This window comes from Colletotrichum tamarilloi, assembly GCF_030869305.1.
Source record: "Colletotrichum tamarilloi strain Tom-12 chromosome Unknown Scaffold_6.1, whole genome shotgun sequence".
NCBI lineage: Eukaryota > Fungi > Ascomycota > Sordariomycetes > Glomerellales > Glomerellaceae > Colletotrichum > Colletotrichum tamarilloi.
The window spans coordinates 860,528-881,041 of NW_026849389.1; the positions used below are offsets into that span (position 1 = coordinate 860,528).

Consider the following 20,514-nt stretch of genomic DNA (forward strand, 5'->3'; position numbering starts at 1 on the left):
AAGTTCTATCCATTGTACGCCCTATCTCGAACCCACTGCTTTCAAGTATATCGTGGTAGACCTTCCAGGCCAAGTAACCAATGAAGCCATTGGTTCTGCAAGTTTGGAGCTGCGATGTATCAATCTACCTGGTTACTCGCTCTACCTAGTATAGTTTGAGCAGCAGGGAGAAGTTTATGGATAATTGCGTGGCTCGTTACAGAACGCTGCCAGAGAGTTTATTTGCACGAGGAGATAGCCAACGTTCGTTCTCTCTATTTCCATGAAACCTATACTCTCAACTGCTATGGCTCAAGCTTTTCTGCTGCTCATACCTCTATGCTCAGCGAGGCCTTTTCAGGCTAGCCAGAAATCTGGACCAGACGCCTCCTCAGTCTTGTGGCAATCTCCGTTGAAACTATAGGCTTGACTCCGATAGATTTCAATAGAGACCGGAGAAAGGGCCCTTGGCCTTACATCCTCAAGGCTGACAGACATACCCGCACCGCTGGTTAACCTTCCGTCAAGGTTTCTAACAGTCGTGTTTATTCCGAACGGAGGCCATGGCTCTCAACCTTGATGCCGAAATTTCGGTGCAACGGGCCGCCCAGGAACATGCGCACATGGTGAAAAAACCTCCTTTGGCATCCATCAATCCCACAGGTTGAGCCTTAGGTTGAGCACGTTAGGGCACGAAGAGTCGGAATAGACTCGCGAATGCAGACACCGTGACGGCCTCGATCTTCCAGAAGCCTATAAGTTTTGGCCTTTTTCCTCCTACAATTTCTCTTTTCTATTCATCCTCCATCCATCTTACATACCACTCTCATCACTGCATCTTGTCAAGAAGTCAACTCAACCACTTACATACAACTACCCAACCAACTTACAACCCAATTACACATACACAAGCAACCCAACTTCAATCGTCAAGATGCAGTTCTCTGCTACCCTCATCGTTCTCGCTGCCGCCGTCTTCTTCGGCGCTGACGCTGCTCCTGCTGGCAACGTCCGCCGAGACAAACCTGTCGTCAGTGAAGGCATCCCCAACCTCGTCAAGTATGTTGGCGCTGGCGAAAAAGACAAGGCCTTCATCCCAGAGGGTGCCGGTGTGATCAACACAGACAAGGTCGTCCCTCTACAGTATGTCCCCAAGGCCAAACCAGTCCCCCCCATCGCAAAAGAGGGCGACGGCAAGGTCGACACAAACGTCCCCACCACCAAAGATGGCGACGACAAGACCGACGCAGGCGTCCCCACCATCAAAGAGGGCGACGGCAAGGTCAACAACACAGACATCGCAACCCCCGAAGCCCCCGACTCCTCAGTCGACGACTTCGTCCAGCACGGGGGCGCACTCTGTCAGCACCAGGAGATGAAACGCCGCGTCCTCCACGCCTACTCGCTCAAGGCCTACTCGGGAGTCGACGACGCCCCCAAGGTCTGCGGCGATCTCTGGCGCAACCTCAGACGCTTCAGTGGCTGCTTCGCCGCCTCGGACGCTTCCTGCCGCGCGGGCACCGACAAGGGCGAACTGATCTGGCACTTCGTCGCCTCCACCTTCTGCAACGTCGGCATGGTCCAAGCCGCCTGGTACGAGGCTACCCATAACAAATATGGCGCCGCTGAGTGCAAGGATGTGGAGCAGTTGGGCTTCCGTTAAGGAGCACGCACACACACACACCTCAGGCTGAACGGTAGAGCTCGTGTCTCTTGCAGCCTGGGAGAGGTGTTGGGTTATGGGAAAGGAACCTTGGCGGGCTGGCGCCTTCTCCGACTGACAATGGAGCACATGACTCTTGATGCCTTCGGAGACTTGGGTGATGTGAAAAGGACATTGAGGTCTAAGGACCTTGGGAGTTAAGATACCCTGGCGTACTGGCTTAGGCTTTCGGCGTTGTGGAAATGTGTATGGGTAGTCTCTCTACTTTGTGGGGGACAGTAATAGGATGTCCTTGAGCCTTCGGGCCTTGGTGGGCGATAGCATCCACATCAGTTCGGTTTCAGCAGAATGAGACCGTGTATGGCTAGTATCTCATTCTTGTGAGCAGGCAGACAGACAGTCTGCGGCGTTGACAAAAACAGTTCAACGCGATACATGGGATAAACAATACTGAACTAGTGTAGAACAACCACATTAGTTCTAATACACTACATCCATCCAAATTACATGAGTTGAATCATGGCCGTTATTGCTGTGACACGAATAATCTCTGACATTGACACACCTAGAGCACAATCTGACAGATCAGCATAGTATTTCATCTAATCCTTAGGGCTGGGCCAAAAGGCTGGGTCAAAAGGCTGGGTCAAAAGGCTGGGCGATTTCTGAAGGTCTCTCGCCGCTACCATACGTCCGGCAATATCACTTAAAGACGTAAGCGTATCCATGTGAAATACTCATGGGGAATACTCGCGGAATATTCAGCCAGAACACCCACGCACAAGGCCTCATATACCCCCTCAGCCCCGTTTCCGTCACCAGCACAGCAGGCGCCCTCTAGGTCGGGGGTCAGGTCAAACTGTGGCGTGAGTGGTGGAATGGTTCATGGTCAACAATTAATTTATACGCCAACCAGCCTACTCGACGACAGGCTTAGCGAGTACCCGAGTTCGAATCCCAGCATGAGCACCAGAAATTTCCCAGTATGAGCGCCAGAGATGTAGCCCCCAGTTCAGCACCGGGGGGGTGAACTCTTTTGCCTGGGCTGTTGAGGAATTATGCTTACTCAAATTTTGTGTACCAACTTATTCGTAGTGACAACGACTATCTCCCACAGCAACAAGTCATGCACGACTCTATATGTCTCCTCTCCCAAAGCTTGGGAACCAGATGCCTCCACCTTTCAAGGGATGACACTGGATATTTCGATTATCAAAGGCTCGATCAGGGGCTTCAAAATACCTGGAATAGGTGGGTATTCTGCGAGACATGATTGCCCTTTTCAGTCTCCTTAAGCACCGATTAGAAACCTTCTCTTGTTTGCCCGTCGACGGCTAACGTGATGGGATCCATCGCACCTGCTCTGGATCTTGGTCTAGCAGCTGGGTTGAGTTGCCTTGCATCAGATGGGCCCTGCTCCTCACTTCGGATTTATCGCACAGAGAACACCTGTTTCCGATCAGGAGCTGACATTTCCCAAGTTAGGGGCAAGTAATACGTTATGATCTCTCAAGTTTTGAACAACAAGTGACTAATCGGATTGAGATAAACATGTCGCGCGGAACCGTGATGCCCACTTCCGGGTATGTAAACTTTCTATAACGCAATGGCAATTTTGATATCATCTTGGCTGACTTTGCGCTTCTGGGATACAACGGCAATCGAACCGACTCTGTTTTGAACCAAATTCGAGATAGCGGATGAGTTGGCGGACTTTTATACAAGCTTTTGACTAAGCCCGGCGGATGGTCTGCGGTCTAAACCAACAATTTAAGATGACAAATTTACCCACGAACACATACTGCATAATGGTAAGGTTGATCAGTGTTTGTTATCTGACGAAATCCGCGAAGACGAGAATGGGGATTCTCGCGATGAATAAAAAAATCGTGGCAAATATCTCAAGATGTAGTGCATATATCAAGACGAATCGCTCTTAGACACTTCTCTCTGTAGTTCATTCAATCCGTCCAACATTACATTCTAGCATCTCAATCACTCCAACAGCGACATCCCGTCTTCCAAAATGTCCCCTAAAGTGACCAACGTCGGCTTCATCGGCCTATCCTCCCGACCGTACGTACCTTAGCAGCCACGCTTCTCATTCCTTTGAAACTCACAGATACTAACAACGAGGATAGCGAATGGTCCTGGGCCGTCGCCGCTCACCTCCCCTACTTCATCAACTCCAAACACTACAACTTCGCAGCCCTCCAAAACAGCTCCAGAGAAACAGCCCAAAAAGCAATCCGCCTCCACAATCTTGCGCAAGACACCAAAGCCTACGGCGACATCAACGCCCTCGTCTCCGACCCAGACGTCGACCTCATAGCCGTAACCATAAAAGTCCACCTCCACGCCGCAGCCGTCGAAGCCGCCATCCGCGCCGGGAAAAGCGCCGTCTTCTGCGAGTGGCCCCTGGCGCGGAACAGCATCGAGGCAGAGCGCCTGACGTCCCTGGCTAGAGGAAAGGGAGTCAGGACCTTGGTGGGGTTACAAGGGCGTCAGGACCCTGCTACCCTTAAAGCCAAGGAACTCGTGGAACGCGGGGCATTGGGGGATATGCTGCAGACCACGATGTTGTTCATGAGCCCTTGGTTCGGGCCTACGATGCCCGAGGCGGCGGGGTACGGCGCCGATATCGAGATTGGCGCTAATCTAGTGTCCATCTCGGCGGGCCACGCGCCGGACGCGCTGTGTTTTGTGTTGGGGAGTTGAGGGGAGTTTAGGCTACGTTGGTGAATAATCGGCCACGGGTGATTATCACTGACAGCGAGGGGAAGCCGAAAGGTGAGATTGAGAAGACGGCGCATGATCATCTCTCTGTGATGGGGAGGCTTCCCGGCGGCGGGGTTGCGACTGCGGTTTGCCAGGACGGTATGAGCCGGATTGACAAGAATTTCTTTTGGGAAATTACGGGGACAAAGGGGACGCTTCTGACTGAGGGTCCGATGGGGAATATCCAGGGATTCCCGCCGACGATCAAGTTCGTCAAGGCTGAGCCGAGTGCCGTGCTGGAGGTTGTTGAAGTGGATGAGGTCAAGGGGTTTTCGGATAACACGGGCAAGGCGTGGGAGGCGTTTGCCGGGGGTTCTAGGGAGGCGCCGGATTTTGACGTTGCTTCGATTAGGCATCTTAGGCATCGTATGTTGGATGCTATCTATAGGAGCAGTGAGCTTGGTACGAGGGAGGAGTACTGGTGAGTAGCCAGGCTATCTTGGGCGTATCTGCCAATCTTCGGAACCGTTTTAAGTAGAGTGCGGATGTTGACTGTTATTACAACGATGGTCGAGATAGTCCAGGAAGAATTCGTGACCTTCTCTGTGAATCAAGGTGGTTTGTTTAGTCAAAGCTCAGCTGAAGATGAAGTCGAAGAAGTTGGCTCGTGAAACCAAAGCTTTTGTTGCCATCTTATCATACAGGAAGTCTATACCCATCGCTGATTCCCATTTGTTGTACATATTCTATTTTATTATCCTTCTATTGCCAAGCAAATCAAGTCGCTCAGTGTCTGTAAATGGCGTCCGCCATCTTGACAATCTGGCACATCTCAACGGCATCGTGAACTCTGACAATGTCCGCGCCGCCCTGGACAGCCGAGACGACCGTGGCCGCCGTGCCCCAAATCCGCTCCTGCGGCTTCGACACACCAGTGAACTTGCCGACGAAGCTCTTCCGGCTAGACCCAACCAGCCAGGGGAACCCCTCCAGGCCCGGCCAGGAACGCAACTCGTCCATGTGGCGCAAAATCTCGAGGTTCTGCGGCCCCGTCTTGGCGAAGCCCAACCCGGGGTCGAGAATGATGCGCCACCGGCGCACGCCCGCGGCCTCGGCCTCGGCGACGCGCTCGAGAAGCTCGCGGGCGATGGTGGGGATCAGGCCGTCGGGGTAGTCCGTCAGCGAGTTCATGGTCGCGGGGGTGCCGCGCATGTGCATGAGGCAGACGGTGCGGTTGCTGCGCGCCATGTAGGGGATCATGGACGGGTCGAGCTGGCCCGCGGACACGTCGTTGATGATGTCGGCACCCGCGGCGACGGCGGCCTCGGCGACGGAGGCGCGGTAGGTGTCGATGCTGACGGCGAGGTGGGCGAGTTCGGGGAGGGCGCGGACGAGCTTTATGACGGGGAGGACCCGGGCGAGTTCCTCGTCGGCGGGGACTTCGGGGCGTCCCGGGGCCGTGGAGCAGCCGCCCACGTCGACGATGGTGACGCCGGCGGCGGCGAAGGATTTGAGGGTCGCGACGAGGTTTTGGGCGTTGTGGACGCCGCCGTCGGAGAAGGAGTCGGGAGTGGCGTTGATGATGGCCATGACGTGGGTTTGGCGGCTGGAGGTGAGGGCGGCGAGGGGAGGGTGAGAGGCGGAGATGGGGGTGAGTGGTGAGAGGGGCGCCGCTGAGGGGGGAAGCTCGTTGAGGTAGTCCAGGGTGAGTTTCCAGGGGTTGGATGCGTAGAGAGGCTTTTCTGGGATGAGTCTGAGATGGAGTGTGTTAGTCGCCATGTCATGTGAGAGGACGTTTGAGAGAGGACGGACTCAGCCAGAGGTCGCAGGACGAATTCTCTCTCGGGTATGCCGATGTGAGGCACGTTGAGACGAGGATGCTCAATCTTTTCATCACCATACATGAGAATGTCGAGGTCAATGTTGCGGGGGCCCTTGTCTATCAGCTTCTTACGGCCCAGGGTGCGCTCAATGTCCTGGAGTTCATCGAGAAGAGCCAAAGGTTCGAGTTCAGTCTCGACCTGTATGTCATCCGATCAGTCAAAAGTTAATTGACATAGCTACACTTCCAAGAAGTGCATGAATATCACACATAAAACCCTGAGCTCATGAACGGAGACAGAGTGAAGGAGAGATTTCAAAGAATGAGTGTCACTAACCTCACAGACTCCATTGACGAACCTATCCTGATCTAACACATACATGGGCTCCGTCTCCCACAAGCTGCTGGTGCGCTTCACCTTGATGCCGCGGCGATCCATCTCGGCGCAGGCCTGCTCGATCCAGGCAACGCGGTCGCCGAGGTTGCTGCCGAGCGCGATGTAAGCCGTGCTCGGACCTTTAGGTTTGGCGGCGCCGCTGCCGCATCCACCGCCGCCGCTGCAGGCGCATCCACAGGCCGACCGGGTCTGGGCGGCGCCGGCGGACATGACCGGCGACGGGGTCCGGCGGGAGGGCATGGTTGCTGCTGACCGGGGGCGGGAGCGGGTGAGGAGTGCGGTGACAGGGTTGGTGGAGGAGGAGGGACTACCCCGTGACGAAGAAGTGCAGAACGTGCGCGAGGAGGAAGAGGCTATGCAGGATGTTGCAGCTGCTGGTGATGCCGTCGTGAGCTGGAACCGGACAAGTCGCGGCGTTAGGGGCTGGCGACGCGCATTGTTGCTCCGTGCTAGGGCGCAAGCTCGTGGAAAGAGGGAGGGTTGGTGACGGAGGGGGTTTGGGGGTTTCATGACGACGGAAGGGAGAAAAGGAGGCCAACGGCAAAAAGCCCACAGTCCAGTAAGGTAATATCCAATGGGTTTGTGTGTCTTGTGTGTTGAGGGTCACTAAGAAGGAGAGAATCTTTTCTTGCAGCCAATGAGGGTCGGGTGTGCACCGTGGTGGTCCCTTTACAATCCAGTGATTAGGTAAGACGTGGAAAAGCGCGTAAAGTGGCTTTGGAGGGGTTCGACTGGAAATCAGTGTACGAAGTCAGGTATCCGTAGAATGGGCTGACCTAAGGCGAAGTAAGCTATTCCAAGGCGGGTAAGGAAGACGGGGGTCGTCGTCTAGGATACTAGATTGATAAAGAGGTGCAGACACTCGTCTGTGTTTCTAGAGAACCAAAGTCCGAAGTGCCCGCTTGTGGTTGCAACGAGGTTGGAAGATGGTCAGATCATGACATGATTCGAGCCGAGAGAGAGTTTACGGGCTCATTTCCAAACGTTCTGGAACGGATAAAAGCGCCTGGTTGACTCGGTGCTCAGGCCCGCTGTCAGACTCAGTAGAGAGCACAACTGTTCAATTCACCCGTCGCATTCGCCGTGCGATGTCAAGATGGGAAAAAACGACCGTGTCCGAAAGTGAGTAAGAGAGAGAAAGGGGGTACACGTCAAACACGTCTCCTACTTTGGTCCCCACGAGGCTTTGCAAAACGACTCCATTTTCACAGTAAATGTGAACATGGAAAGCTCAGACCGAGGTCACCGGTCCGAGTCCGATCGATGAATCAATCACTTTTGGGGTGGAGGGAGGGATGCATAAACGAATTATGCTTTGCCCTGCTTATGTAAGGTACACCAAACTGTACTGTATCTTGTGCTCCTGTGGCCCTTGTGAAATTGTCCCGCTTCTGGGCTGGAGGCTGGTAAGTGACCCTCGGCATCTCTCAGGTTCCCCAGATCCATCCCGCTGGACTGACCCGCCTTGCCCAAACAGGATTAGTTGCTGAGGTCACAGGCGAACCTCGGCCCAGGACTCCCAGCAGGGGCGCATGGCAACGCTACTCCGCCCCTTCTTCCCCAGAAACCAAAAGTGCCTTTGATGCCGAGCGCTACTACCACCGGAACCCTTTAAACCGCCGATTGCCAGATCTCACCTCTTCCCCCAAGATTTACTTGCTCTTCCTCTCATCTACTACTCTTCTTCCCAGGCCAAATTTCTTCGTCTGTACAGCTTCACGACCCGATATACCCAGATCTTTTTAGTATTTATCACATCCAGTAACACAGGCACAATGGCGTCACCTCGTAAGTAACCTATCTCGCCATCCGGATCTTGCCTGTCACATGGGACAAGATGGTCCGCCTCAGAGCCACAGCTGACAAGTTCCCGCGATAACAGAGCAAATCCGCACTCCCATCACCGATCTTTTCAAGATCAAGCACCCGATCCTGCTTGCCGGCATGAACGTCGCTGCCGGCCCCAAGTTGGCTGCTGCTGTCACCAACGCCGGCGGTCTCGGTGTCATTGGTGGTGTCGGATACACACCGGACATGTTGAAGGAGCAGATCGCAGAGCTCAAGGAGTACCTGGTTGACAAGAACGCCCCCTTCGGTGTTGATCTGCTTCTTCCCCAGGTCGGTGGCAGCGCGAGAAAGACCAAGTAAGCATCGAACCACTCAACTCCACACGTCTTCTGGAGTGAAGGGCGCGCGGGCATGTGCCGCATCTACAGCCTTTAACCGAGGCTAATTACTTGTTCTTTAGCTACGACTACACAAAGGGAAAGCTTGACCAGCTCGTTGACATCATCATCGAGTCGGGCGCCAAGCTCTTCGTCTCTGCTGTCGGTGTCCCTCCTAAGCACGTCGTTGATAGACTTCACGCTGCCGGCATCGTCTACATGAACATGATCGGACACCCCAAGCACGTCCAGAAGTGCCTCGACCTCGGCGTCGATATCATCTGCGCCCAGGGTGGTGAGGGTGGTGGCCACACCGGTGACGTCCCCACCACTGTCCTCATCCCCGCCGTTGTCGACCTCTGCAAGAACACCAAGAGCCCTCTCCTGAAGGGCCCCGTTCAGGTCATCGCCGCCGGTGGCATCCACAACGGCCAGCTTCTGGCCGCCGCCCTCATGATGGGTGCCGGTGCCGTTTGGGTTGGAACCCGATTCATTCTCACTGATGAGGCCGGTGCCCCCGAGGCACACAAGGAAGCTGTCCGCACCGCCGGCCACGACGACAACATCAAGACCCTCATCTTCACCGGCCGTCCCCTTCGTGTACGCAAGAACCCGTACATTGAGAACTGGGAGACCGAGCGCCAGCAGGAGATCAAGGAGCTCACCGCCAAGGGTGTCATTCCCTACGAGGCCGACCTTGAGAAGCTCATGAACTCAGGCGACGGTGAGGGCAGCGGCGAGAGCGGCAGCGACGATAACGCCGCCGAGGTCGACATTGACGATGCCCTCGACCAGTTCCGCCCCTTCCTCATGGGTAAGGCCGCCGCTGTGTGTAATGACAAGAAGCCCGCCAAGGCAGTCATGGACGAATTTGTAAACGACGCCGTCGCATGGCTTCAGAAGGGCAACAAGATGATTGCCAAGTTGTAATTGTTAAAAAGCGTAATGTTCTTTTTTTAGTTGGTCGCATATTTGGGTGTGCGCCAGGAGAAGCCTATGCCTGGCGCCTCCCCAGGGCCTGGAGTTATGAGGCTCTTGTTTTGTATATTTGAGATGAACTGAGATGGATGATTGCTAGCATACCATGAAATGAACTACAAACTTCTCTTCATATAAGTTGACACTATTTTCTTGTGACGCCATTGCGGCATCCCCGATCTGGGGAAGCCGGAAAGATGGACAATTCTCCAGTTCCAAATTCCAGAGAACTTCCGTCTGTGCTCGAGGTCTGATTGAATTTTTTCTCCGACAAGTGGCCAGTAAGGAAATGGGACGTGACTGGAACGGCTGACCCCCAAAAGTCGCAACGTGTTCTCGCACTCTCTTGCGCTCAAGTTTTTTGTAGAGTTTCCGCTGCCAAGTCACACATGAACACGACGGACCCTTGGAAGGCTAAGCGCCAAGTGGATACTTCACATGCTTTAACCTCTCTCCCCGTCTCTCCACAACGCGTTCTCGGCCGCAGGTCAACTCCTCAGCGCCGAGACAGAACACGTTAGACAACAGACAAGAACGTGGTGATGAAGCTCAATTCTATTCATTCATACTTATGTATTAGACCCAAACCAACCAAGCAAGTGTCAATCCACTCCCCCGTCGCCGGCTTCTGTCTGTACGCCTCATGTGCCGGGATGCAATTCAAATCTCAAAAGCCCTCAGCATGCATCTTTTCCTCCCTTCCCGACCTCGAGATCCCCACGATGACCCTCCAGGCTCACTTGATAAGCAGTCCGTTGTGAAAAAGCACACAAGGTATCCTTTTTTCGCGTCCGCCTGCTGTTGTCCAACGTTCTGCTTTCGTTACCTTCCGACTCCCCTGGCGTAAGGCATTCGTCCCTCTAAACGGTGCGAGGGGGGGACCTTGGGATATGGCCGCTTTCTATATCTCAATGGCAAAGTGAAATTCCAATTTCAATTCTGTCGTTTCCAGTGACATCATGTCGAACCGCTCAGCTTCCGAGGTAGGCGCGGATGGCACCCTGCAGCTTCTGGCTGGCCTCGCCGGCCAGCTGACCAAGGTTCTCCAAATCGTCGCCCGCGGTAATACCGAATCTACGAATGAAGTCCTTGGCGGCGCCCTCGAGGTCGCCGTATTCCTCTTGCGGCTCATCCTCGGGGCGGCCAAAGTATGCGTTGGACGAGATGGAGGTCGCGCCCTCGAAACCTTGCAGACGAGTCTTCGCCTCGGCCTGTTGGTTGGGGTCGAAGGAGCCCTTGCCGAAGAACTCATCAGAGGAGATTCCCTTCTGGGCGCCAAACTTGCTGCGTGCGTAGTTCTCGCTCTCATCTGCATCGCTGTTAGTTGCGCATTCGTGATTTAGGAAAGCGGTCTTCTTACCCTCAGTCTTAGCCTTGATGGGGCCAACGGAGCCAAACCCACCAGTTCCGGCCTTCTTGGGCGCTGCGGCAGCACCCTTGGCTCCACCAACCATGCCGAAGCCCAACTTGCGAACACCCATGCCCAAACGCTCCATCTCGGCGTCAGACTTTTGACGGGTATGGCTGGATGATCCGTATCCACCCGAGGGAGCAGCAGGGGTAGGAGCCGCGACAGCATCCACTTTGGCGGCTTTCTTCTCCTCCTCAGCCTCAGGGTCGTAGCCCAGCTTCTCGATGCGCTCCGCCTCTTCCTTGGCCTTCTTCTCAGCCTCGTCGAAGTCGATGATATCAGCCGTGACCTTCTTGACTCCAAGCTTGGGGGCCTTCTTGGCTCCCAAGATGTTGGCCTTACGGGGTCCGGTGGAGGTCGTAGTCTTGCGCAGGGCAGCAGAGGTGGTTACGCGGCCGGTAGTGGGCTTATTATCGCCTTCCGTTTTGGACAGGGGCGAGGAGGATCGTGCAATATCCTTGCCGGCACCGTTATTGGCGTTGAGGAAGGGAGAGGCGGTTCGGCCGACGGTCGGAGGAGTGGAAGTGCGAGAAATCGGGGGCGTAGGCTTCTTGATAGAGGGCTTATCCCAGGAAGAGAAGAAGTCATCGTCAGGCTCGCCAGCGGGAGTAGAGGTATCGGCGTCGGTAGCGTCGGTGATGACAACCTCGCCCGGGTATCTGTCTCGTCAGCTTATCTGGCACTCAAGAATGACAATTTGTGTACGTACTCTTGAGCGTCTCTTGCCGCGCGGCGCTTCAGCTCGTCCTTGTACTTGGTGGCAGCGCTGGATTGGTACTTGGTCTTGGGGTCCTTGCTGTTGAGGGCAGCAGTACCTCCATTCTGCTGGAAGAACTTGGTAGCTGACTCATTGCCGCCAACCTTCATCACACGCAGCTGATCCCACTGCCATTCTGTCGTAAAGATCAGTCAAGGGAGGGAAAGTAAGACGGTCTTCCGAGTACACATACGGTCGAGGTTGGTGGATCGGACGAAGGAGATATGGACACCGAGGTTTCGGTGGTTAGACGAGCAGTCGAGGCAGAGGTAGATGCCAAAGGGAACTGAGGTCCATGTCGGGTACTTGGCGCCGCAATCGAAGCAGATCTGTGGTGTGCGCAAGTCAATCAACACTGCGCAACATAGCAAACTTTGGGCATAAAGGGGTGCAGGGTATTGGGCATACCTTGTTCGCAGGCTTAGTCTTCAATTTCTCAAAGATCTTGAGCGACTGCTGCTTGGAAGCGAGTGCAGCCATCGTGACGGTATTGGCAAAAAATCAGTTGTGTGCTTCTAGTCCTGGAGCTGAAAGCGCAACCTGTTGCGAAGGCCGTGATATCAAAGGGAGCGAAAGAGGGTGCAGGTTGCGGGTACAGAAATGATGCGCAAGCGAGAGCGAAGCAGGGAGCGGAGTTATCTGAATTTCGTGTCCAAAAGTTCAGGAGGCAGTCGCCGCCCTTGGGTGAAGTGGCATGTAGCCAAAGCGCTAGACCTAAAAAGGCTAGATCGATTCCCCCACAGTGGGCTGGCAATTGGGATTCTGCCAAGGGCGGTCAAGAGGCTTTTGCAGAGCTCGCCCAGACCAGCTACATGGGGAGCTCCAACTTTCGACTGCCGAGCTCTTTTCGACCACTACCGTACCCTGCTTGCTGCGGTTGTACGATGGCTGACGTCGAACCACCATGATGAAGACGACTACCTGTTCGAACGCGATCCGCGCAACTGCGAGATTAGGTCTTGCGCCCCGACTACAACCTCTACTACTCCAGCGAAGCTATGCGACGCAGTACGGTCTCGGAACGACCGCCTCGACAACTAGCTCAAAACGAAAGAAAGTCACACCATTCAACGACAATGGGTCGGTACCTTGGTCGCAGCTTTCTGGGGGAGAAAAGGCAGCCAGGGCGACCCAGCAGACCTTCAACTTTGGGCTGATTTTGGCTGGTATCGCAGTGACGGCAAGTCAAATGACTTCTACCCCGCGGCAACTAGTAGCTAACGATGAGGGTGGTCTAACAGGGCGGAGTTGCATATGTTTTGTGGACAGATGTCTTCTCTCCGGACAGCAAAACTGCTGTCTTCAACCGAGTCGTTGACAAGATCAAAGCTGATCAGAAGTGCATCGAAATGCTGGGAGATTCGAAGAAGATTGTTTGCCATGGCGAGGAAACGTATAACAAGTGGCGACGAGCACGTCCGATTGCGTATGTCGCTTCTCCCATGATAAGGATCATATATGTCTGACTTGATTAGCTCTACTATCAACACGGATTCGAGAGGCCACGAGCATATGCTCATGCATTTCCATGTCGAAGGGCCCCTCAACAGGGGTGTGGTTTACCTCCACATGATCAAGACGCCCATCTCCGGCGAATTCGAATACAAGTACCTCTACGTTGATGTGAGAGGACACCAGCGACATTACCTTGAGAACGCAGATACGGCGACCGGTTCTGGAAAGAAAGGCGTCAGGTTCCTCGGCATCAACTGGGGATGATCCCGATATGCAAAAGGGCAATGGGTTGAAATGAGAGCATGTACGAGAAGCATTTCTTTGTAGTGTAAGATATTAGCATCCTTGCCAAAGCTTGGAGGGCGCGTAGCATACGTATTGATCTATTCGAATGCTTTCAGCTTGGCATCGTTATACCGTAATCCATGATTTTGCCCCAAAAGTCTCGCTATCGCCACCTTCAGGCAACGCAGTTAGATGCAAATGTGACTTAGTCTAAGAATGCACGTTTGTCTTTGTTCATCCCGTTACCGTTCCGATCAGACACAAGTTGCCTATCATCTACTACTGCCAAGGTCATGCCAAAACTGTAACAGGCACCGTACGCCTTAATCTCCTTCCTTACCACGATAATTCAGGGATAAGTAACACAAACTTCACATCAGCCCATTCTCTCGCCATGCAACGAGGCCTTATCATCTCTCTTCAATGGCCTGTGCCTCACTTGTCTTTGGTGATGCCACTGAAAGTCGGGTTGCAATGACGCCACTAGCAGCATTGGGTGTTGTTGGACCTGTGGCGCTAGATTTCTGAGGCTCACCAACCTGCTGACCAGCTCCGAGAACCGAGCTGGGGGTGTACGTTGCCGGAATGTTTGCCGCTACGGTCTTCTTAGCCTCGTGGTAGAGACTGAAGCAATGGATGAGAGCCTGGTCAACAGACATGTTCTCTGGGACAATGCCAGTGTCGAGGATCTGTTTGAGATGGTCTTCGACCTCGTCGAACTCCGCCTGGTCGGAGCGGTAACGGTCGGGCAGTCCGCTATTGTGCAAAAGTGCGAGTATTCCAGCATTGATAGTGTTCGTAGCCGCAATTATGGTGATGGGAGTGCCGTTCTTGAAAGACATGGAACCGATTGCGGTAAGTATCGCTCCGAGAATGATCTGAAGAATGTAGGCAACCCATCGAATGGAGCTCATGCCATGGTACATGTAGAAATACTTGGTCCGATGCCAGATGACATCTCTGTACAGTCCATTCGGGATTCCTTTGGGTGGATAATACCAACAGGAAGGATGAAGGGCAATGTGGCCCTCGGTATCATTGACACCGCCGATTCCATGAGCAACGATAGCCCATTCAGAGGGAGTGAGAAAACGATATCTAACCCGATGTTGCTTCTGCTTCTTCGAGCGAGGCCGAAACGAAGACTGACTAGGCTCGTTTGAGCTCTTCGAATTGTCAGGCTGTGTGTTTTCATTATCCATCTCGGCTTCAATGCCGTCGAGCTGCAGAGGAGGGAGTTCTCGCATGACTGTAGTCTAGGTGGTGCGAAGAAAAGTAGAGTGGAGAATTGAAGAGGATCGAATGCAGCTACTAGTCTCTCAAAAGAGTCAGTTCAGCTCTGTTACAGATCATCATTGATACAAAGACTTACAGGATACCTTCCCATAGAAAGCTGGTTTGCGAGACAACGATCCAGAGACACAGCCGCGACTCGACAAGGGAACCTAGGGTGATGGAGGAGGACAAGTTGAAATTGTATGTAACATCTTCACCGTGGGAACATTAAAAACAGCAGGTTCCATGTTTGGGAAGGTGTTGGCCGGCGTTCCTTCCAGCTGCCCTCGTGTGTCAACGTTCATCGGCAAGAAGAACTCGACATCACCTTCCCTCAACAGACTGGGTTCTTGCCGATTGCGGCTCGTTCACGAGACGGCAATAAGCATGACCATAACCGGAAAGGGTCTCAACTGCGTCTTTGCGACACCTCCTAAGGGATAGTTAGAAATTGGAATGGTTGTCTGCGTAGCAGGAACGTCTTCCTTTTCCATCAATTGACTTGCTAGCCTTACTTTCACGGAAGGACATGAAGAAATTGTGATTTTTTGCCAGAAAACTGCCTCGAGACCTGTCAGTTGCATACCTGAGGCACCTAGGATATCTCGTAACCGTCTTTCCCTGTCGTGGGTTCAGGTGAGGCCCTTTCACGCTCGCTTGCCGGGTGACTCAACACACCGCCCACACCCAGCCTTTCACCTCACATCTTCAACCTCACCCCGAACACAAATCACTCACCCTTATTCCGATTGCAATTGAAGCTATTCCATCAAGAAGACATCAACAGACAGGCCGATTGGTCAAGTGGTAAGATCCTTGCTTTGGATTCAATGAATTATCTGCAAGAGTCCCGCGTTCGAACCGCGGATCGGCCCCTTTTTGATGACTATATCTCCCTGTGAACCCGCCGATCATTGATCTAAGGCATGGCGAGCATATTGAATTGAGCAAGAGGGTCTCTAGCTTCTCTAGGACGTATTAGTTTGTGATCAACTTGACTAGGCAGTATGATAAGAGCATTCATCTTTCTCAAATAATGAATGAAGACTGCCTACCTAGAGCAACAGGTTATTGTTAGGAACGAGTTAAGAGTATTTCCTAATCTGAAGGTGAATATTTCATGAGTAAACACTATTATTTTAAGATGATTGATATGAAATCTGGCTTACACTGTGAATTTACTGTCTTCGGGTCCTGAAAAGTAGTAAAGTCATTGCTCAGTTGGATAGGGCACCGAGCCTGGCAATGAACATCGTCACTCGAAAGAAGTTTGTAGTTGCAAACATGATCCTTCATTCGAAGGGGCTGGTCTTCGAGAAGACTAGGCATGCATGGTATGATTAGTTTCGTTGACGGAAGATGTTCACATGTGCTTCTTCCAGCCGAATGCAATAGTTGGGTAGATCTACACATCATTTCGCTCAAAATGACTAGTGTTCTATAGCTTTTCTCATAATTTTATATGAAGGTCTACCTTGGTGTCTCGGTGCTAAGACTCTGACCAAACAGTCAAAGACTTACTGTAGCCTAAAATCCCATCACAAACTTCGATGCACTTGCACCAAAATCCGACGCGCATGCTTCACCATATATCCAATGCTCGGAACCATCCCTTCCAATTCAGGCTTGATCTGATGCAAATGGTCAGACGAGTGCTGCGCATCTCACTGCTTGGCTCCCTCACGGCCGCGTAAGCGCCGTGAGCAGCGCGGCTGACACAGACACTCCTGATTTGCTGGCGCTGCACTTCAACTCTGTTGCCTAGAGGCAGGCCCCTCCACAAGCCCAAAGAAACAACTTCACAAATTCCCCTCTGCCATCCCTCCAGCACGCTTCCGATGCAACATGCGTCCATATCAAAGGGAACTCCCTCAGGCAGCAACTTGTAAGAAGGAACGGCAGGGGTTCACAGGTACATTGACGTCAAAACAAAAGACCCTTGGTGCGAGGCATATTCGGTGGGTAGTGGCCCAGAAATGGTAGGGCTGGAAGAGAGACATATATGTGATGATGTCCATCCCGTGCTTGGTCAGGCAGACTCTCTGTACAGCCACAGTCTACTAAATCGCTTGCAAGTTTCCCATCCCACTTGCCTGCCTCTTTAACTTCGTGTTCCTTGGTGCCCGCCAGTCGCATTTCGTCTTCTTCCAATGTGCATCCCACGTCCACGCAGACACACAACGCAATCCACCTCACCCATCACAAAAACCCCCTACCAACGCCTCGATTCCCCTCCCCCAACGCCCCGCATGGTCCCCAAACCCAGCGCCATCGGAACCGTCGCCGCCATGCCCACATCGCCGGCCCGGACACCGGCTCTCGCCAACCCGCCAGCCTCCTCCTCCCGCGTATCCCTCCAGCACGAGCGCCTCCTCCTCGAGCTGCTCCCCTTCAAAGACGCCACAAAGTTCCACGACTGGCTCGACAGCAACTTTGTCCGCGGACCCTGGAACGAGTTCAACGCAGACTTCCTCTCCCGCGCCATCGCCGACGTCGCCGCCGCGGGCCCCACCGGCGGCCTACCGCCCGGTCCCAGCGCCGTGCCGGAGCCGGACAAAACCCGCACGGCCCAGGCGGCGCGGGAGGCGCTCAACAGCCGCAAGGCCAAGTTCTGCGTCTACCGCCCGGACAAGAGCGCGTGGACGGCCGAGGACCACCACGTGCGCTTCATCGTCACGCTCGTCGCGGACAACATGCTGCAGAACCTGTGGTACGAGTCCGAGTGGAAGAAGAAGGGGCTCGACATTGCAAAGGCGGCGTACGAGGTGCTCATCTTTCTCAAGGCCACCATGGTGTACGCGGACCCGAATCCGCCGAGTTACTCGGCATGACGCCCCCGTAGTTTCAGGACTATGGTCCGTATTGTTGGGAGCTTTTTGGTCTCTGTCTCTTTGCATTAGCGTGGGGTTGAGAAGTGTGGTGTCTGTTAAAATCGTTGAATGAGGCTGTAATCGGTGCAATGGCGTTTTTCTTACTGCGTATCAACGGCGTCTTTTGGTTATCTGGCCTATTTTTCTTCTCCCCTGGCAAGCATTGGGAGCGATTTGGGTTTTTGGGAGGGTTCGACCAATCGTAGTCGTCCTATTTTGGGTACATTAAATCTACAAAACGAAACTGTCTCGAGAAACATTTCACATGCAGAACACATCATCGGCTGATAAGCTAATCACGCCAACGTTCGATTCTGATGTAGAGTTCGGAGCCCCTCCCCGGTCTTGGTTGAGAGCACGTGATACTTCCGTCTTACAGAGAGAGGAACTTCCTGACTGCCTTTCCGATACGGCGCTATGTTGGCCTGAACAATCCGGAATGTGCTTCCGGAGCCAATGTGAAGCTGTGATGCTTGGGTTATCCCGCTAGGAAAATGATATATTACCCTTGCGTCTCGAAAGGGACTTAGCAATCATCAGCCCACAGTCTCTATTGCGATGTAAAAGGATTCATGCCATACTGGCCACTACTGCGTACATGGCGTCGACATGTGCTTGAGAGACAACAGAATGGGTACAGTTGACTTTTGATAAAAGCCCATGTCCGTACCCGTATCTTAGCTTCCTCACATGAATGCTCTCCAAATTCCAATCTCAACGCCGAGGCCGAAACGAGGGAATGCCGTCATATCCTTAGCAGGAAAGCTTCTCCTCAACACATGGCAATTATTCCGATTGCTAGCGAAGCCATCAATCATGCAATTGACTTGCCGAGAATCGAGCACCTGCCACGAGGGATTCCGGGAAAAAGGTGTCGACCTTTCCTTCGCCGGGAAGTCTGTTATTTTGTTCTTCATGCAGCATGAGCACACTTCAAGGAAGCATGAGCATGAGCATGAGCCAGCTCTATTATTGCGGGGCAAACGGATGGGTGAAGGGGAAGGGAGGGGTTAGAGACAGCAATCAGCAGAAGAAAATGCTGTTCAATTGACATGTGAAGGTGTTGATAGACACATTTCACCCTAGCAAAAAAGGGCACTGACGTAAGGTTTCCTCCGTTGGAAGTGCGGAGGAATAGAGAGCCGCAACCACCACACCGGCACCGCCCAGCCCTCTCTCTTCCCGACTTACCGTAGACTTCCCGAGGCGAAACATGACAAACTGTGTCCCGACGAACTCTCTGAAAGTTTTCGATCCAAACTGGAAGAAAGCAAAAATCCGTTGGTTTCAATACGCGCACGCCCCTTCCCTCACCTTCCCTCTATGAGTTGTCAAAGAAGGGATAGAGAAGCCGAGCATACCTGCCGTGGCCACTCCGAACAACAGGCTCAACTTTCTGAATACCCTCGGTTACTTCTGCGTTTGAAATGTCGAACGGAATTCCTTCTGGGTAATATGTGCGAAAGACAGATTGAGCCCTGTGTGTTCGTACTCTGTGCGAAAGCTTCCGAGAAACCCAAATGATCAAGGAAACGGCCGACCATCTTCCCATTCCGACGTTTGTCGTGATCCCCGTTGTAAGAGCAGTCCACGGTTTCACCTGCAACTGGACCAATGCCTTTCGGGCCGGAAAGAATGCTGTAATTGCGACTTCAGCTATAACCGTTGCTATTGTATATTTGCCTCCTTTCAGTATCACGGGAAACAGCGGTCTAGAATCTCATTGTCCTCCCCGTATATGCAGGACGATAATCCGAGAGACAAGGGGGAAACTCAAGCCACAAGCAGCCAAGATGTGCAAATGAGCAAACGTACGCAGCATTGGAATCCAGTTTCGGTAAGAGAAGACGTCTCTCTCCCTCTCTCTCCCCCCGTCTCGCCGAGCACTTAGCGAGCTGCTCCGGCGGCGATAGGAGGAGGGGACTCTTGGGAGTAGGGGAGAGAGTAACCTGAGGGTGTGTTGACGGGCGGGCGGGGGAAGCGGGATGTGTGCATGATCGCTGCAAGTCATCCGCTGCAAGGTTTGCAACTCTACTCATCCTACTGTTACGCAAGCAAGTCTGTCCATTTATCCTAAATACGAGTTTCTGTTTCTCTTCTTCTCTTTCTTGTCGTGCGTGTGCTATATTCATCATATACTTACACCACATACTCTCATAGGTCTAGGTAGTCCTTGAACTCTACCTTTCTCTTAGATCAAACCACTGCTGAGTGCTCAGAGTATGTGTAAAATAACAAACATGCACCCAATCTAGAAAGATAACCCGCACATGAAGATCTCGGCAGTGGTCGCGGCAACGCGGGCCAGCGGGAGCAGCGGTGTGGGGGAGGTGGGTGGCACTGGGGCCATCGAACGACTCCAGGCGGGGGTGCCACAGAGCCAAACTGCGGAGAGACAACTGCGGAGACAACAACGAACGAGAAGGCAATGTTGTCAAAGACTTCGCGGGCATCAAGCAGAGGCGCAACGCGTATATCGGTACCTAAACAGCCTAAATCGTGTGATAGAAAGACAAGGAACGAGCCGACCTTATAGGTTAAGTCGAGTCAAGTAATGCTGCCCATCGATGCATAGCAACATGGGAGGGTCTAGAACGAGGTTCTGTAGCAGAGTTGCGTGCGTTGTCACATTGCGACTCCCGCCAATGAAGATCAGAACCCGGGGTTACTACAGTCGAACTTGGTGCTTAGTCTTGCCTTTGCTATGTCATTAGGTTGTCCCTCGAGTCTGAAACTCGC

At 53.2% G+C, this 20,514-nt stretch overlaps 8 protein-coding genes across 8 annotated transcripts; 5 read left to right on the top strand and 3 right to left on the bottom strand.

Annotated features, from left to right (window-relative positions):
- Positions 1–913: 913 nt before the first annotated feature.
- Positions 914–1,642, top strand: CTAM01_02814 (uncharacterized protein; the record flags this gene model as incomplete). The annotated part of the gene is made up of 1 exon (XM_060518852.1): positions 914–1,642. One exon carries the CDS (start codon positions 914–916, stop codon positions 1,640–1,642), a length of 729 nt encoding a protein of 242 aa, XP_060386655.1.
- A 2,026-nt stretch (positions 1,643–3,668) lies between these two features.
- Positions 3,669–4,845, top strand: CTAM01_02815 (oxidoreductase; the record flags this gene model as incomplete). The annotated part of the gene is made up of 3 exons (XM_060518853.1): positions 3,669–3,718; positions 3,784–4,338; positions 4,416–4,845. The coding sequence occupies 3 exons, from the start codon at positions 3,669–3,671 to the stop codon at positions 4,843–4,845; spliced, it is 1,035 nt and encodes a 344-aa protein (XP_060386656.1).
- A 301-nt stretch (positions 4,846–5,146) lies between these two features.
- CTAM01_02816 (dihydropteroate synthase) lies at positions 5,147–6,819 on the bottom strand (the record flags this gene model as incomplete). Its single annotated transcript, XM_060518854.1, has 3 exons — positions 5,147–6,113; positions 6,173–6,381; positions 6,520–6,819. The coding sequence occupies 3 exons, from the start codon at positions 6,817–6,819 to the stop codon at positions 5,147–5,149; spliced, it is 1,476 nt and encodes a 491-aa protein (XP_060386657.1).
- A 1,535-nt stretch (positions 6,820–8,354) lies between these two features.
- Positions 8,355–9,674, top strand: CTAM01_02817 (2-nitropropane dioxygenase; the record flags this gene model as incomplete). The annotated part of the gene is made up of 3 exons (XM_060518855.1): positions 8,355–8,367; positions 8,462–8,723; positions 8,828–9,674. 3 exons carry the CDS (start codon positions 8,355–8,357, stop codon positions 9,672–9,674), a joined length of 1,122 nt encoding a protein of 373 aa, XP_060386658.1.
- Positions 9,675–10,693: 1,019 nt separating this feature from the next.
- Positions 10,694–12,370, bottom strand: CTAM01_02818 (uncharacterized protein; the record flags this gene model as incomplete). Its single annotated transcript, XM_060518856.1, has 4 exons — positions 10,694–11,792; positions 11,843–12,026; positions 12,084–12,219; positions 12,299–12,370. The coding sequence occupies 4 exons, from the start codon at positions 12,368–12,370 to the stop codon at positions 10,694–10,696; spliced, it is 1,491 nt and encodes a 496-aa protein (XP_060386659.1).
- Positions 12,371–12,794: 424 nt separating this feature from the next.
- On the top strand, positions 12,795–13,609 carry CTAM01_02819 (uncharacterized protein; the record flags this gene model as incomplete). The annotated part of the gene is made up of 3 exons (XM_060518857.1): positions 12,795–13,064; positions 13,132–13,316; positions 13,366–13,609. 3 exons carry the CDS (start codon positions 12,795–12,797, stop codon positions 13,607–13,609), a joined length of 699 nt encoding a protein of 232 aa, XP_060386660.1.
- A 431-nt stretch (positions 13,610–14,040) lies between these two features.
- Positions 14,041–14,877, bottom strand: CTAM01_02820 (uncharacterized protein; the record flags this gene model as incomplete). The annotated part of the gene is made up of 1 exon (XM_060518858.1): positions 14,041–14,877. The coding sequence occupies one exon, from the start codon at positions 14,875–14,877 to the stop codon at positions 14,041–14,043; it is 837 nt and encodes a 278-aa protein (XP_060386661.1).
- A 2,277-nt stretch (positions 14,878–17,154) lies between these two features.
- On the top strand, positions 17,155–17,736 carry CTAM01_02821 (uncharacterized protein; the record flags this gene model as incomplete). The annotated part of the gene is made up of 1 exon (XM_060518859.1): positions 17,155–17,736. The coding sequence occupies one exon, from the start codon at positions 17,155–17,157 to the stop codon at positions 17,734–17,736; it is 582 nt and encodes a 193-aa protein (XP_060386662.1).
- Between the last annotated feature and the right edge of the window lie 2,778 nt (positions 17,737–20,514).